The sequence below is a fragment of the Pipistrellus hanaki genome, assembly GCF_964339955.1.
Source record: "Pipistrellus hanaki genome assembly, chromosome: 18".
NCBI lineage: Eukaryota > Metazoa > Chordata > Mammalia > Chiroptera > Vespertilionidae > Pipistrellus > Pipistrellus hanaki.
Window position 1 is genome coordinate 26,540,086 of NC_140520.1, and position 14,841 is coordinate 26,554,926.

A 14,841-nucleotide genomic window follows, 5' to 3' on the forward strand; every position below is an offset into this window, starting at 1 on the left:
AGGCTCAATCCCCAGTAGAGGGAGTGCAGGAGGCAGCAAATGATGTTTCTCTCTCTTCCTAAAATAAATAAAAACCTTTTTTAAAAAATGAAGTTTGCAGGCCATGTTCTAGAACTACCTGGGGCCTGGACTCAGCATTCTGACCAGTCACCCTAGGAGATTCTGCTGCTTAATGTACAAATTCTCTTTGGAGGGTAGCTGATATTTATTTTAATGAAAGACTAAGTTTTTGTGTCAAAAGAAATTCATCTCTACTGTAAAATCTCCAGGATGAATCTATAACAGGGATCCTCAGCCTTTGGACCAGATAACTACTTATCATGGAGGACTATCTGTGCATTGTAGGATGTTCAACAACATCCTGGGCACCAGAGACCAGTCGTGACAACCACAAATTTAAAAATACTCTGGACACGAGCAAATGTCCATTAAAGGGGAAAATCCTCCTTCAAAAGGGATTTCCTCATGAAATCAGACCCGAGTCTAGTGTGTTGGGTGTCCTTCACTGGCCTTGGAATGACCACCAGGCCAGGCTCTGCCCACTCTGGACCCAGCCCTCCTCACCACTTTCCAGCTACAGATGGGGCTGAACCAGTTCACTCTCTCCTGGCCGTGGAGGAAAGCCAGACCCTTTACTACCTCCCTCTCCCTTTCTCTATCATCCACCTACCCCTCGGCTCTCAGCTCGTGGGTGCCCCCTGCTGCCTGGCCCCCTCACAGGCAGGGGAGACAGAGCAGAGGCTCCCCCTTGCTTGTAAGTGGTGCTGATGAGGTTCCAAGCAGAGGGCATCTGTGGAAGAATTCTTTTGTGAAAATAAGTTTATTTCTGTGCTTATTCTAAAGCAAACATGGTCACAGTAAGAAATTTGGCAAGTACAGAAAAATATAAAGAAGAAATAAAAGTCACTGGTTAATTCAACCACCCAGAGGGACGCTTAGAGCTGTTATTAGCACCGAGCTGGCGTGTGGGCAGGAGACCCAGGAGGACAGAGCACGTGACCCAAGACAGTAAAGGCATCCGGGTTCCCAGTCAGGCGTCTGCTTCATTCAGACCCAGGTGACCAGAGAGCCAGGCAGCCGATCTTGTAGACTTCGCCCCTGAGTCTGCCTCACCCTGCCAAGAACCTGCTCCTGCAGACAGAACATCAGAGCTCGTCCTTTAGGTCAAAATGGGGCTGGTCTTCGGGCTTGAAGTCCAGGTTGGGGCTGCCGTCCTCGTTGAGGATCCTCCGGGCCGTGTAGCCGACGATGGGGTATTTGGCTTTGTACACTCTGCTGAAGACGTCATCCAGGGCTTTCAGCTCCTCGCCCGTGAGGCCCGTCTTGAGGAGAAAAACCCAAGAAACGGGCGGGGGGTGGGAATGAGGCAATCATGTTTGGCAAGGCCTCTTGCCAACCCCGCCCTGCTCTCCCCACACTCCTTGTGCAAGAGATAAAAACACCTCAAAAACCAAATAATGGACAACTGACTTTGTGAGTGACAACCCTGTGGGGTGGGGAGTGATGGGGGGGGGGAGTTTTAGGGGAAGGGGCAATGGCTTCATTGTGTTTTTCTGTTGGACTAATGTAGGCATTCAGGACCCCAGAGGACCCCAGCCTGGGACAGGACGGGGGTGCACTGGTTCACTCCACGGCTCCCTACGTCCTTCCATTATTGAGTTATGCACCCTCCCAAGTTCTTACTTTGTTTCTATGATGTGGCGGTTTAAGAGCTTGGCTCATCAGAGCACAGCTGGGTGAAGGCCAGCCTTTCTGTGGGGATTACACAAGCACTGAGGTGGTTTTAGTTCGTGCTTCCTTCTCCTTCACAGAAATGTGAGTGTGGGGGAGACTCAGCTTCTCAACCCCCCTCATCCCCTGAGCTACTGAGGGTGGCCTGGGGAGAGGGTCACAGAGACTAACAGCAAATCTGTAGGAGGTGGGGGTGGCAGTGCTGGGGCTGGGGCTGCCAACGCCGGCTGGAGCCAAACTTTGACGCTCCCTGAACATGATCACAAGTTCACGAGTTTGGACTTGACCCTGGGGAGCCACGGAAAGTTTCTGACCAGGAGTGGCACCGTAGGATATCTACTTCAAGAAAACAGTTGGCCGCCACACCAAGTGGACTGGAATGCAAGCTAGTTAGGAAGTTTTGAGAAAGAAGAAAGGAAGGGAGGGAGCGAGGGAGGGAAGAGAGAGAGAGAGAGAGAGAGAGAGAGAGAGAGAGAGAGAGAGAGAGAGAGAGAGAGAGAGAGAGAGAGGGAGAGAGAGAGGGAGGAGAAAGGAAAGAAAGAAAGAGAGAGAGAGAGAGAGAGAGAGAGAGAGAGAGAGAGAGAGAGAGAGAGAGAAGGAAAGAAGGAAAGAAGGAAAGAAGGAAAGGAAGGAAGGAAGGAAGGAAGGAAGGAAGGAAGGAAGGAAGGAAGCAGGCCATGGCCAAGGGGGTTGAACACTAGACAGAGGCTCAGAGCCTGGCTCACAGTGTCATGGGTGAGGTCTGCGGGATCCAGGGACATCTTGGCTACTCCTCTGGTGGAGTCCTTCCCGGCCAAGGCGTTGTAGGGGGCTCCTCGTCCATAAAACTCTGCGGGGGGAGGAAGGAGCGGGATGTGGGTGTGGGTGTGCACCCAGGGCAGCCAGGCGGCTGCATGGGGCAGTGGCTGGAGGGGCTGGGGGTCTGAGAACCAACCCGATCCTAAGAAAGGCTCCAGGCCAGAGGGGAGGGAAGGCAGTAACCCCGAGCCATCAGTTGGGATTCGAGTAAATCAGAATGTGGAATGAGTCGCATATTGCTGGGCTGAGATACAAAAATAACCTCTTAAAAATATTTAAAATCCAAACAAGAAAAATGTTCAGTTTTCTTAAACCTTGGGAGAACCACCCTGGCCGGTTGCTCAGTGGTTAGAGCGTCAGCCCCCAAACCAAAAGGTCTCAGGTTTGATTCCTGATCAAATCGGTGTTTCTCTCCCCCTTCCCCCTACTTCTATTCACTCTCTAAAAAAGTAATGGGAAAAAATATCCTTGGGTGAGGATTAAAAAAATTTTTTTTGTAGAATCTAAGTTATTTCCATTCCATATCCTTTGTTTGGTATCAGACAATGAACCAAGACAAAACTACTTCTAAAGCATTTGTAGTTACCAGTTGGGAAACCACGAAATGGCATTAAAATGTTGTACGATCCCAACTCTTTGTAACATTTTTCCTCTCACTGCTTCAACTAGGGTAAATCATTAAATACGGATTTGATTCCATAGGAAACGGGATCCAGGGAAGGCTTTGAGCAGAAGATTGGGATTATGAGGAGAAATCTATCCAACACTGGCAAAGCTTGTTCCCTCCTTCTGGGGGCAAAGGACTTGCCCCGAGTGCCCTCCCTCTCCTCACCCCTCCAGGGCCCACCCTGCCGAGCTCCCCAGAAGTAAGGACTCAGAAAGCCAAGCCACTTACCCTTCCCAGAAGTGACATCAAACACCACGCCCTTCACCGCCATGTAGATGGGCTGATCTTCCTAGAAAGCAGGAGAGAAGCTGTGAGGAGGAGGCGAAGAGCCCAGCTTTTCCAGCTCAAGTCAGTAAAATCTCTTCCCTCCTGGGCTGTGCAGAGAGGAGAGGGGTTGGTAGAGTCACAAAGCAGTCGTAAGGCGTCCTCGGAGTGCCCACTCACAAGAACAAGAGATAGAAATATCATGACAAGCCCATGGCTATGCCATTCTTTAAAAAAAAAACAAAAAAAACATAGGAACTGAAGCAACTCTATGTAGACAAAAGTTTAAAAGAATATTAAATGATGAATTATTTAAATCATTCCAATTTTTCTTTCATCTTGTGAAAGAAAATGAAAATGTACATACATGGAAATTATCTATTTTATGTTTTGCTTCTTTTTTAAAAATATACTTTACTGATTTCAGAGAAGAAGGGAGAGAAAGATCAATGATCAGAGAGAATCATTTCTTGGCTGCCTCCTGCACGCCCCATGCTGGGGATCAAGCCCGTAACTTGGGCATGTGCCCTGACCGGGAATCAAACCATGACTTCCTGGTTCATAGGTCAACGCTGAGCCATGACGGCTGGGCATGTTTTGCTTCTTGTAGGTGATGTTACTTCATATAAACATTTTCATGTATTGAAATAACCAAAATGGCTGCCCCTTAAACAGCTATATTTCATATTAGTGATATTGTGTACCTGTTTGTTTAGCTATTCTTTTATTTTGGGTATTTGGGTTGTTTCCAATTTCTTAGAACTATCAACAGCAGCATTATGAATATCTTTCTATGAGTGAAAGATACTCTGATTTGGTGAATTATTTCCTTGAGGCCTGTTTCAATATGTGGAATTCCTGGGCCAAAGTTTATGAACAACATAATCGCCTTTTATATTTTACAGTTTGTCCTTCAAAACACAATTTACCGTGTGAGGAAAATACAAGTAATGCTGTTTCCCCACAGTTCTGAGAAATTCTATATTTTATTTTTTGTTGTATTCCTCGGTATACCGTGTTACCTTAATTTCCTTCCAAAGGAGGATAACACAAGAGCAGATGGTGCGATTTTCTAGCCTCCATGAAGTCAGGTCAGGTGGGGTGACTGGCAGCTCTAGGACCCAGGACCTGGTCTTCCTTTGTCTGCACCCCATCCAGGGACAGGGACAGCAGTCAGGTGGCTTACAGGCCAGGGTGAGGGTGGGAGTCACAGCTGGGTGTATAAGAATTTCAAAATCTGCCAAAAGGTGTTATGGGGCACATACCATGACACCTATAGAGGGTCCAAGGCAGTACCCATAATCAACTACAATAATTAATATTTCCACAGCAAAGCATGAGCATACATATTCATACTAAGTAGGATAAACGGAGACTATAAATAGACTCCTGTCAGCTCTAGCACCGTCCCATCACCAAAGGAGTTCAGATCAGGTGGGGTTTTGCTGTCAAATGACCTTTTAGAATTGCATAAGAGGACTGTGGAGCTGTTTTACCGCTTCTTGCTTATATCTTTAATAATTAACTAATAAAGGAATAGTAGTTAGATTTGTTCAGGTTTACCGTGCTGAGACTACACCTGGCCTATGCTGAGCACCTCCCTCATCACCATTTCATTTCTCACCCCCCAAAAATCTATGTAGAGTGGGAACTCTGCATATATAAAAATACATATATTTTATTGATTTTTAGAGAGGAAGAGAGAGAGAGAGAGAGAGAGAGAGAGAGAGAGAGAGAGAGAGATAAACATCAAGGATGAGAGAGAACCACTGATTGGCAGCCTCCTGCATACCCCCTTTTGGGGATTAAGCTAGCAACCGGGGCATGTGCCATGACCAGAAAAACAACCATGACCTCCTGGTTCACAGGCGGATGTTCAACCACTGAGGCACACCAGCCAGGCTACAGTAGGAACTCTTATTACAGCCATTACGATGGTCATTCAACCACACACTCACGGAGGTGTTGCTGTGAAGGTATTTTGTACATGTGACTAACATACCAGTCGGTTGGTTTTATGTAAAGGAGACTGTCCTGGATAATCTGGGGGCACTGATTACATCAGTAGAAAGGCCTTTAGGATAGAGTTGAGATTTTCCTAAGGAAGAAGAGCCCACAGTGGGCTGCGGCCTCAGCTCCAGCTCAGGTCCCAGGCCGCCCTCCCTACAGCCCGCCCTACAGATTTTAGACTTGCCTAGCCCGCCCCATGATCACATGGAGTCTATGTGATCATAGACCAATTTCAACTGCCCCTCCTCCCTTCCTCCACCTTCAAACATCCAATGGGTCCCCTACCCAAAATATTCTTTGTTTCCAGCTCAAGCTTCCCCCTCTCCTTTCCTCAGTTAAGTATCAATCAATTACATTAACTTAAAAAAACAAGATTTTCCCCCTCAGTCTCCATCCTGCAGCCCCTGGTAGTGCTGCTGCTGGGACCCTCCACACTAAACTCTCCTTGGGTTCAGCGCTGGGCCCCTCCAGATCTCCCCCATGTTTAGAGGTTTACTAGTAGGACTGGACTCAGCATAAGGTTGCACTCAGAGTAAGGTTACGGCCATGTGGTAAGGACCCACAGCCTACCCAAGAGAAAAGGACACGGAAGTCTGGAGCAGGATTTTCAGCCTCAGGGGCACAGGCGGAGGAGCAGGTCTGAGGAGTCAGCGGCAGAGGAGGCCTGGGACGCAGGGGCAGGAAAACCAAGTGCAGGGAAAGCCTGGATCACCCCTGGGCGAGCCCCAATTCCCGCCTGACCGGGAGCAGGCACTGCTTCCCTCCCTCTCCCTCCCCTGCCACTCCCCCAAAGAGTAGGCAGAAGTGTCTGCCCCCCAAAAAAATCTGAGGCTCCTTACAGAACACCAGCCTGAGTGCTCTCAAGGGGGCAGCTCGAGGGAAGAAAGACGATAGAGTGAGTGGGGTCTTCTGATTTAGTGAAGGGGGAAGTTTGCTGAGGACTCCCCCTTATCCCTGGGCGGCCATGGGGCCTGGAGAGAGGAGGAGGCCGGGCAGGCCAGGCGCCCAGCTCCAAACCCGGGCTCCGGGAGGGGGCGCCCGCCGCGGCCCAGGCCTCCCCGACGGTGTGGGCGGCCTCTGGGTCCCCGCTCTCCCCCTTTCCTCACCCCTCCCGCCTCGGCCCGAGCTCCCCGCGTACCTCCTCCCCGCCGTAGCGGGCCAGCTCCTCCTCCGTGAAGAGCCGCACCGGCGGCCCCCGCTCGGCCGGGCGCGGAGACTGCCCGGCCCGGACTGGGGCCAGCGCCAGGACCAGGACCAGGGCAAGAGCGGCCAGCGATCGCAGCCAGGGGCCCGCCATGCTGAGCGCGCCGAGCAGGGCCAGGGGACGCGGGTGGCGGGGCCCGCGCGCTCCCGTCCGCCCCCGCCCCGCGCGCTCCCGCCGCCCGCAGCCCGCAGCCCGCAGCCAGCAGCCCGGGGCTGGAGTCAGCCTGTCTGCGCCGCTGGAAACAAACTCGGATTACAGCCCAGCGCTCCTGACTCCAAACTGCGAGCCAAACAGCGACGTAGTGCAGTGGTTCCTGAAGGGGTGCATCGATGCCACCGCCCAACTTTCCAGCCCGGGAAGGTGTGCAGGGGCGAGCAAAAGGAGGTGTACAGTTCGTACGGGAAAACTATTTTGCGTGCTCACAACTGTGAACCTACTTTTGCTCACCCCTGTATATACGAACTAGAACTTCCACTTTATTATGCCACTTGTACTTTGGGCTGATTCTCTTTCTTCCCTGCTGTGTTTAGATTATGGGTCCCTAAGAAGATTTTTGCAAAGGATAGGGCACGGTGCATATCTGTACCGAGATAATAACCAACATTTGTGCAAGGCTTCCTTCATGAATTTATTTAGCACACACTTCCTGGTGTCCCTGGTGACATAGCCCTGACAGGACTGAGCCATGTCCACATGGAGCTTGCATTCTGTGGGCAGATAGGCGAGAAGTAGGATACATAAGTAGTATGTTAGATGGCAACGAGTACGGGGGCAGAGAGGGGGAAGGATTAAGCAGACAGAAAAACAGGGAACATGGGGAGTTGTAATTTGAAATTGACCAGAGAAGCCCCACTGAGTGGATGGTATTTGTGTAAAAATCTAAGGGGAGGGAGACGTTCTGGAGGGGAGAGGGATCCCTGGGAAGGGCAAGTCACAGCCATGCGCATAAATGCTGAGGAAGCAGAGTGCCCTGCTTGATGGAGGAACAGCAAGGGGGAAAGAGGGCTAGGCGGGCAGCTTAGCTTATTTTTAAACGACTTTGGCTTTTACACGGGGTGAACTGGAACAGAGGAATTTGTTACAATATTAACAGAATATCTGGTTGTTGTGTTGAGAACAGGCAGAAGCAGAGAGCTACCACAACGACCCAGGCAAGCAATATTGGTGGCTTGGACCAGGGTGGTAGCACGGGAGGTGGGGAAAAGCGGTTGAATTGTCATATGTTTCGAAGGTGCGGCCCATAGGCTTTGCTGACGGATGAGACATGAGGCCTGAGTGGCAGAGAGGAGTCAAGGATGACCCTGAGGGTTTGGGCCTGGACAGCGGAAAGGATGCAGTCGCCATTCACTGTATGAGTGCCGGCAGGAGGAGCTGGTGTGGGGGAGAGATCGAGATCAGACTGTTGGGTTAGAGACACTTAGATATCTCAGTGGAAGTATCAGCTGGCTGTATGAGTCTGGAATTGGGGGCTAGAGGTGCACATTTCAGAGTCATTGGCATGTAGATTGTATGTAAAGCCACAGAATGAAAGATTGTCAGGGAAGCACACGTGCATAGGGAGAGGAGGGCACCGAGGACTGAGTTCTGGGACCTGCCAACACTCTGTGGTTGGGAGAACTGGCAGAGGAGACGAGTGCAGGGCGTACTGTGTGCCAAACACTAGTCCAGCACTTTGATATGTATGAACTCATGCCATCCTCACTGTAACTCTATGCAGTAAGAACTACTGTTATTGCTCCTTTTACAGAAAATGAAATGAAGTGCAGAGACCTTAATACCTTAATACAGTAGGTCACAGTGCCCAGACTTGATGGAGCACAGGCCCTGTGTCCCAGAGTCTGCCCCCAACCACCAGGCGACAACCCCCCTCAGGGACTGCACCAGCTTTTCTTATTCAGCAGAATGGGCCTCTCCTGCACAGCGGCCTCAACGGGTCTGCCCACAGACCCTCTTATCTCAGTGTCCACATGACTAACAGCCCAGCCGCCTCCCTGATAAGGTTGTGTTGAAACTAAGAATGGAAATGGATGCGAAAGGTGGTGTGAGCTGCCGTGTGCAGTATATATGTCCCACTGTGTCACAGGCATGCAGTATACATGTCCCACTGTGTCACAGGCGCTACAGGCTCGAAGAGGCCCTTCTAAACCCTTGAATAGAACAACCTCCCCTACCTGCTGCATCCCGTGCCCTGATAACATCTCTGGCGCACACTGTGCTACTTCTCTGCTCAAACCCTTTATCTCTCTACAACCCTCCCTGTTAGGAACCCCTTTGAGCCCCAAGATACTCCCTGTAATTCCTTCTAATCAGACCTAGCTTCCCCCTCCCTAAGATGCTGAGTACAGGTCTGTAACTTCAGAGCCTGCTCCTAGGAGTCCTCCAGGCACCCCACTGATTGGCCGTGTCTTCCTGAACCCAAGTTTGTTTTTCCAAACAAATCAGTTAGTCGCCTGCAAGGGAAATCCAAACTGTTCTGAGTGAAACAGTGGCTGTAAGGCAGGGAGTTGGCTACATAGGTGACAGAGAGTCTGAGAAGCAGCCCTGAGATTAGCAGCCATGGGAAATTTAGCAACATTCTGCCAGTCAAGGGGAGAGGTGGTGATATTAGAGTCTGGGGGCCTGGGTTACCTGGCTGAAGCTAGAGCCACAAAAAAGCAGGGACTGGGGCATGGAGGGAAGCTGTGAGGGCAGACAGCAAGGGAAAGAGAACCCTGGCTGCTCCCTGGCCCTGACCCCCTCCAACCTCTCAGCAGTGCTTCCCCTCAATCAAACCCCCGTGGAAACCCAGCCCGCAGGGCCAGTCCCTGCAACCCAGAGCTGAGAGGCGAGGACCGGGTCTGAGAATGAACAAGCCCAGGACTAGCACAGCCCAGCCTCCAGGACCTGGTTGCTCCCACCCCCCTGACTGTCTCCTGTGTGGCCTCCACATGTCCCCTCCAGGCACCCTGCTTTCTGCTTGGGCTCCAGCCTGGGCCTTTGTGTTGTACTGGTGCCTTCTGCCTGGGGTGCAAGTCATCATGGCTGGCCCCTTCTTGCCATCCACGTCTCAGCTCACAAGTCACTACCTTCCTGAGGCCTCTCGTGACACTCGAGAGAGAGAGAGATCAGCACCTCACCCCGCTGCCTAGCGGGCTCTATCATATACCCCTTTAAATTTTCTCTAGAGCTTTTGGCACTATGTGGAATTATTTTGCTTATTCAAAGGACTTGAATAAGTACCAATAAGTGTCAGGCACTGGGACACAGCACTGAATAAAACACATAAGAACCTCACCTTTGCCGAAACCGGTTTGGCTCAGCGGTAGAGCATCGGTCTGCAGACTGAAAGGTCCCAGGTTTGATTCCGGTCAAGGGCATGTACATTGGTTGTGGGCACTTCCCTGGTAGGGGGTGTGCAGGAGGCAGCTGGTCGATGTGTCCTCTCATCGACGTTTCTAGCTCTCTATCTCTCTCCCTTCCTCTCTGTAAAAAATCAATAAAATATATTTTTTTTAAAAAAGAACCCCACCTTTGTGGTAATTACATTCTAGTTGAGGAAGACTAGAAATAACTGAAAGTCAGAAGGTGGTACATTCTCAGGAGAAAAATAAAGCAGAGTAACTCTTGGCAATGGGGCTTGCTGTTTCCACAGGATGCTTAGAGGAGGCACCACTGATAAGATAATATTTAAAGAAAGAACTGAAGGAAGTGAGGAAGTGAGTCATAGACTCCCAGGATAAGAGCATCCCAGGGGCCAGAACAGCCAGTGCAAAGGCTGTTGGGCTCCTCATGTGGAGGCTGAGAGTAAGGGGTGGAGTGAAGGTGGGGGCTGCTGGACAGCTCCTAGTGAGCCATACAGGTCCCTGTGAGGACCTTGGCTTTGTGGGGTTGGAGCAGAGAAGTGACATCATGTGGCTTGGTTTAGCAGGTTCTCACTGGCAGCTGTGTTGGGAACAGAATGCAGGGTACAAAGGTGGAAGGAGAGAGCAGTTAGCAGGTGACTGGCAGTGGTCCATGAGAAGCTGGTGGTGGTGGTGGCAGTGGTGAAATATAGTCAGATTCTGAGTAAGTGTTTAAAGGAGAGCCCGCAGGACTTGCTGATGTAGATGGGGAGTGTCAGAGAAAGGGAAAGACCAAAAATGACTGCAGAGTTTGGTTGGAGCAAATGGGAGGATGGCGTTTACGAGAGTGAGAAAGACCTGGGAAAGGAACTTGCTTTGAAACTGGCAATAACCAGAAACACTAACACACTATTTACGATGTGGCAGATGGTGTTCCCAGTACTTGACATCAGGGGACTCAGTTAACTCTCATTTGTATCAATAGCCTATAGTAAAATTGGCTTCCATTTATGTTGTTTCACTTAGAGTCACAGATGATATTAATTGAGGGCTCCCTGAATTCCCATTTTCCGTATGAAGTAACTGAGGCACAGAGAGAGAAAGTGCCCAAGATCACAGAGCTGGAGAGTGGCACAGCTGAGACTTAGGACCAGGCAGTCTGGTTTCGGGGTCCATGCTTCCAGTAGCTCCCCTCTGCTGCTGCCAGGTGGACATCCCGTGAAGAAGGTGCCAGGCAGCTGGACGAGTGAGCCTGGGCTCAGGGGAGAGCTGGAGGAGTTATTCACTTGGGAGTTATACAGTTGGGAATTGTATCCGTTTCCTGGACTGTGCCATAAACTAGACTGCTTAAAATAACAGAAAGTTATTCTCTCGCAGTTCTGGAGGCTACAAATTCAAGATAAAAATATTAGCAGGGTCGGGCTCCCTGTAAGACTGGATAGAATGCTTCCTTGCCTTTCCCTAATCCCTGGTGACAGTTTCTTGGCCCAGGATGGAGCCTGGCCTCCCAGGCCATGACCTATAACCACAGGTGAATGATTGAAGCCACCTTGGCTCACAGCTGCATCACTGCAGTCTGCTTCTGTCATCACAAGACATTTTCTCTGTGTCTCTCTTTACATCACCTTATGTCTTTTTGTAAGGACACGAGTCCTAAGATGTACAGCGACCTCATCTTGACTAATTACATCCACAACAATCCTATTTCCAAATAAAGTCACATGCTGAGGTACCAGGGGTTAGAACTTCAACATGTCTTTTTGGGGGACACCTTTCAGTCCATATCAGGAATCTTTAGAGTATAGATGGCAATTCAAACCATGAGAATAGAAAAGACCATTTCACTAGACAAGACCCTAGGAAGTGAGTAGAAAGGGGATCAAAGGTCTAGTTTAAGCATTGCCACCTGTAGAGTTGAAGCAATGAAGACAACCCAGCAAAGAGACTGAGAAGGAGCGGCGAGTGAGGCAGGGTTCTGTAAGCCGAGGGAGGAAAGTGTACAAGGAAGGGGGACAACCAGATGAGTTCAACACAGCTGATAGGTGAAGAGAAAGGAGGGTGGGGAGATGGCCATCTGATCTGACAACTCAGAGGCCATTTGTGACCATGACAAGCACCATGTCAGTGGATGGACAGCATGAAAGCCTGATTGGTGTGTGTTTCAGGGAGTGGAAGGAAGGGACCTGGGACAGTAAGGACAGAAAATTCTGTTTGTTTCATGGTCTGCCTCTCTACTTCAGCATGGAGTTGCCACAAGGGAAAGGGCCTTGGAGTAACCCATTCATTATCCCAGTGCCCAGCACATTGCATTTGACAAGCCATGCTGAATACTGTGCTAGTCACCATCTCCTTCAAATATGGAGCCTTCCATTTTCCAGTTTGGTCAGATCAGCAAACATAGAGGGGAATAATAGGGCTGGACTAGAATTCTCTGGTTCCTTCCAGCTCTAAAATTCTGTGATTCTGTGAGTTGTTCTATCAACCACCCTTGTATTAGTACAGTAAAGAAATTGTTGGTTGTTCATTGCTATTTGTTTCGGCAAGAGAAATGTTAAATGCAATGGCTGGAATGAGTGTTCTGTCACAAATATAACATGTTTGTTGAGTGCCTACAATGTGTGAGGTGCTATATGCATCCTCACATTGAATAGATGTGGGAGCAGAGAGCCTGGGGTGGGGGGGTGGGGTGTTAGTCAGAAGAGATGATGGAGGTATTTCAATGCTAATGTACTGGGAGGCCCAGGGTGCTCTGATGGGGTTGGTGCTACTGTGGTGCTGCTGAGGAGGGGAGAGGCTCTGAGTGCAGCAGGTGGCAGAGCTGCAGCTGCTGGTGACACAGAGCAGCATTCACCAAGGCATAAGCAACCTTTATCTGCTTCCCCACTAAGCAGCCCAGGACGGCCACACAGAACAGCTGTTCAGGCAATGGGGAGGAAGGGGGGTCCCAGGTCACAGGGCAAATGCCCAATTCTCCACCAAATTCAGGGCGTGAGGCTTCTGCCATGGTGAATAGTGCCTTGGATTTTTTTCCTGCCTGATCTATTTTGGCTCTCAGAAAGCCATGTGAAGCAGGACAGGGTTAGCAGTTGCATAAGGCGAAGAGAGGAACGTTCATCGAGCATTACAAAACCTGAGAGAGAGGAGCGGAGCCAGGACAAGAATCTGAGGTGCTGAATCCAAGCGACTGCCCAGAAATAATGAAAAGAACTTGGATTCTATAGTCCATTCCTGGATTAAATAATCTTCACTTGATCACTGCTCTCCCCGCCATCCTTTTTGTAAAACAGGGAGAAAAATGTCCCTCTTACAGGACGTCCTGGTAGGATCAAGGGCATTAAATGCGTGAAAGTGCCTTTAACATACAAAGTGTTCTCTAGATATTTACTATTGTTATAACCTTCCTCTTGCAATTATAGATTAGGCTCTCCTACCCATCTGACCTGGGGCCCCTTGTTCCACTTTCCAGTAAGTCTCTGTACCTCCCCCTTGAACAAAGAGAGGAAGTGAGGGAAAAAAAGAGAGCACGTGCTTCTAACGCCAGAGTTGTGCCTGGTTCTGGGTAAGTGCAGGCTTCGCTGAAGCTTGGGTGCTGAGTGCCCTCCGTGCGGAACTACATTTCCCAGTAACCCTTTCGCGGCCCCAGCTGAGGCGGCAGCAAGACGCATGCGCCGAGTGCTTCCCCGCTAGGTCTCGGCCCCGCCCCCGAGAACGCTTAGCACCTCGCGGAGCCGGCAGCTCCGGGCGCTGAGGCTGCGGTCCTCGCTCCCGGGCGTAGCGGGCTCGGCGTGCCTTAGCTCCCGTCAGTGCCATGATCCGGCAAGAGCTCTCCACATCCTACCAGGAGGTACCAACCTTGGGCTGGGCAGGGGGCGGAAACTAAGTTTCCTATGTAGCGGAGGAGCGGGTCCCGGGAGTATGGGAGTGTGAGCGGGAGGGGTGCGGGGGGCGTCGGGGCGGCTGCGGAGGAGCTCGTGAGTGCGTCGGGATTGGGGCTCCCGCGTGCAGAGGGGTCCCCCAGTGCAGAGGAGGGGCAGAGCAGGCAGGAAGTGGCCGGATGCGGCCGTCGCTTCGCCGGAGCTGCCCCCCCCTCTTAATCCCCCGGAGTCGCGATTCGTAACCAGCAGGTGAATGGTTAGAGCCGCGGCGGGCGGGGCGGGACGGGCTTGGCCTCGGGGACCCCACTGTTGTTTGCAACAAGTGGGAGCGCCTGCGTCCTGCTCCCCGCTAGGGTGGATGCGCAGTGGGCATCAGCCCTCCTCCAGCCCCAGGCCTCGTGGCCCCTGCAGCTGTTAACGATGGGGATAATTACGTCTTGTTTTGGTGGCCGCCTGACTTTGAGAGTATGCTTTCACCCACATAGGAGCTTCTCGCTCACGCTTTCTCTCCGCTCTCACCTCCTCCCACGACTTTAACGATCACTTTCCAGTTCTTTGTCTCTTGCTTGTCTGTCCTGAGCCAGCTTTCCCCTCAAACCAGCTCTTCCTTCTGATTCCTGCTGCGACTAGTGAACTGCTCTCCTCCTCCTCCTCCTTCTCCTTCTCTTTCTCCTCTCCTCCAATTCGCAAGCCCCAAATTTCGGTCATCTTCTCCCCACCCCACCCCCCTTGGTCTCCCCACGCTGTGTGAGTGTGCGGGTTCGCTTTGAGGCCCTGCCTTGATCCCAGAGCGTTCCTTTTCCCCATACACCTAATGCTGCCCTTGGTCTACTCAGAACAGCCCAAACTTCTCAGCAAGCTTTAAAAGCTCTGCAGCTGTATCCCCCATTGCCTTCACCATCTCCTCACCCACCCAGGTTCTGGCCACACTTGGAGGCTCACTGTTTAAAAATGTGCTTCTGCTTTCTGGCC

The 14,841-nt window shown here is 51.0% G+C and overlaps 2 protein-coding genes across 4 annotated transcripts in view; one reads left to right on the top strand and one right to left on the bottom strand.

Moving 5' to 3' along the window:
* Positions 1-801: 801 nt before the first annotated feature.
* Positions 802-6,872, bottom strand: NENF (neudesin neurotrophic factor). The gene is made up of 4 exons (XM_084865470.1): positions 6,609-6,872; positions 3,425-3,485; positions 2,457-2,560; positions 802-1,322 (listed from the first exon to the last, which is right to left on the bottom strand). The coding sequence occupies exons 1-4, from the start codon at positions 6,765-6,767 to the stop codon at positions 1,146-1,148; spliced, it is 501 nt and encodes a 166-aa protein (XP_084721596.1). The 5' UTR covers positions 6,768-6,872; the 3' UTR covers positions 802-1,145.
* Positions 6,873-9,805: 2,933 nt separating this feature from the next.
* PACC1 (proton activated chloride channel 1) overlaps positions 9,806-14,841 on the top strand; it is a 35,477-nt gene continuing 30,441 nt past the window's right edge. For 2 of the 3 annotated variants that reach the window (XM_084866045.1, XM_084866047.1), the window contains exon 1: positions 13,686-13,838. In XM_084866045.1, the coding sequence (XP_084722171.1) occupies positions 13,803-13,838 (36 nt within the window). In that variant the 5' untranslated portion in view covers positions 13,686-13,802. Of the gene's footprint in view, positions 9,811-13,685; positions 13,839-14,841 lie in introns of those variants that run through there. The other variant, XM_084866046.1, reaches the window with a different exon arrangement.

Coding starts and splice junctions, on each gene's coding strand:
- NENF (XM_084865470.1), bottom strand. CDS start 6,767: ATGGCGGGCCCCTGGCTGCGATCGCTGGCCGCTCTTGCCCTGGTCCTG. Junction 3,486..6,608: donor CCCGCTACGGCGGGGAGGAG/GTACGCGGGGAG, acceptor CCTGCTTTCTAG/GAAGATCAGCCCATCTACAT. Junction 2,561..3,424: donor TGATGTCACTTCTGGGAAGG/GTAAGTGGCTTG, acceptor CTCCCCCCGCAG/AGTTTTATGGACGAGGAGCC.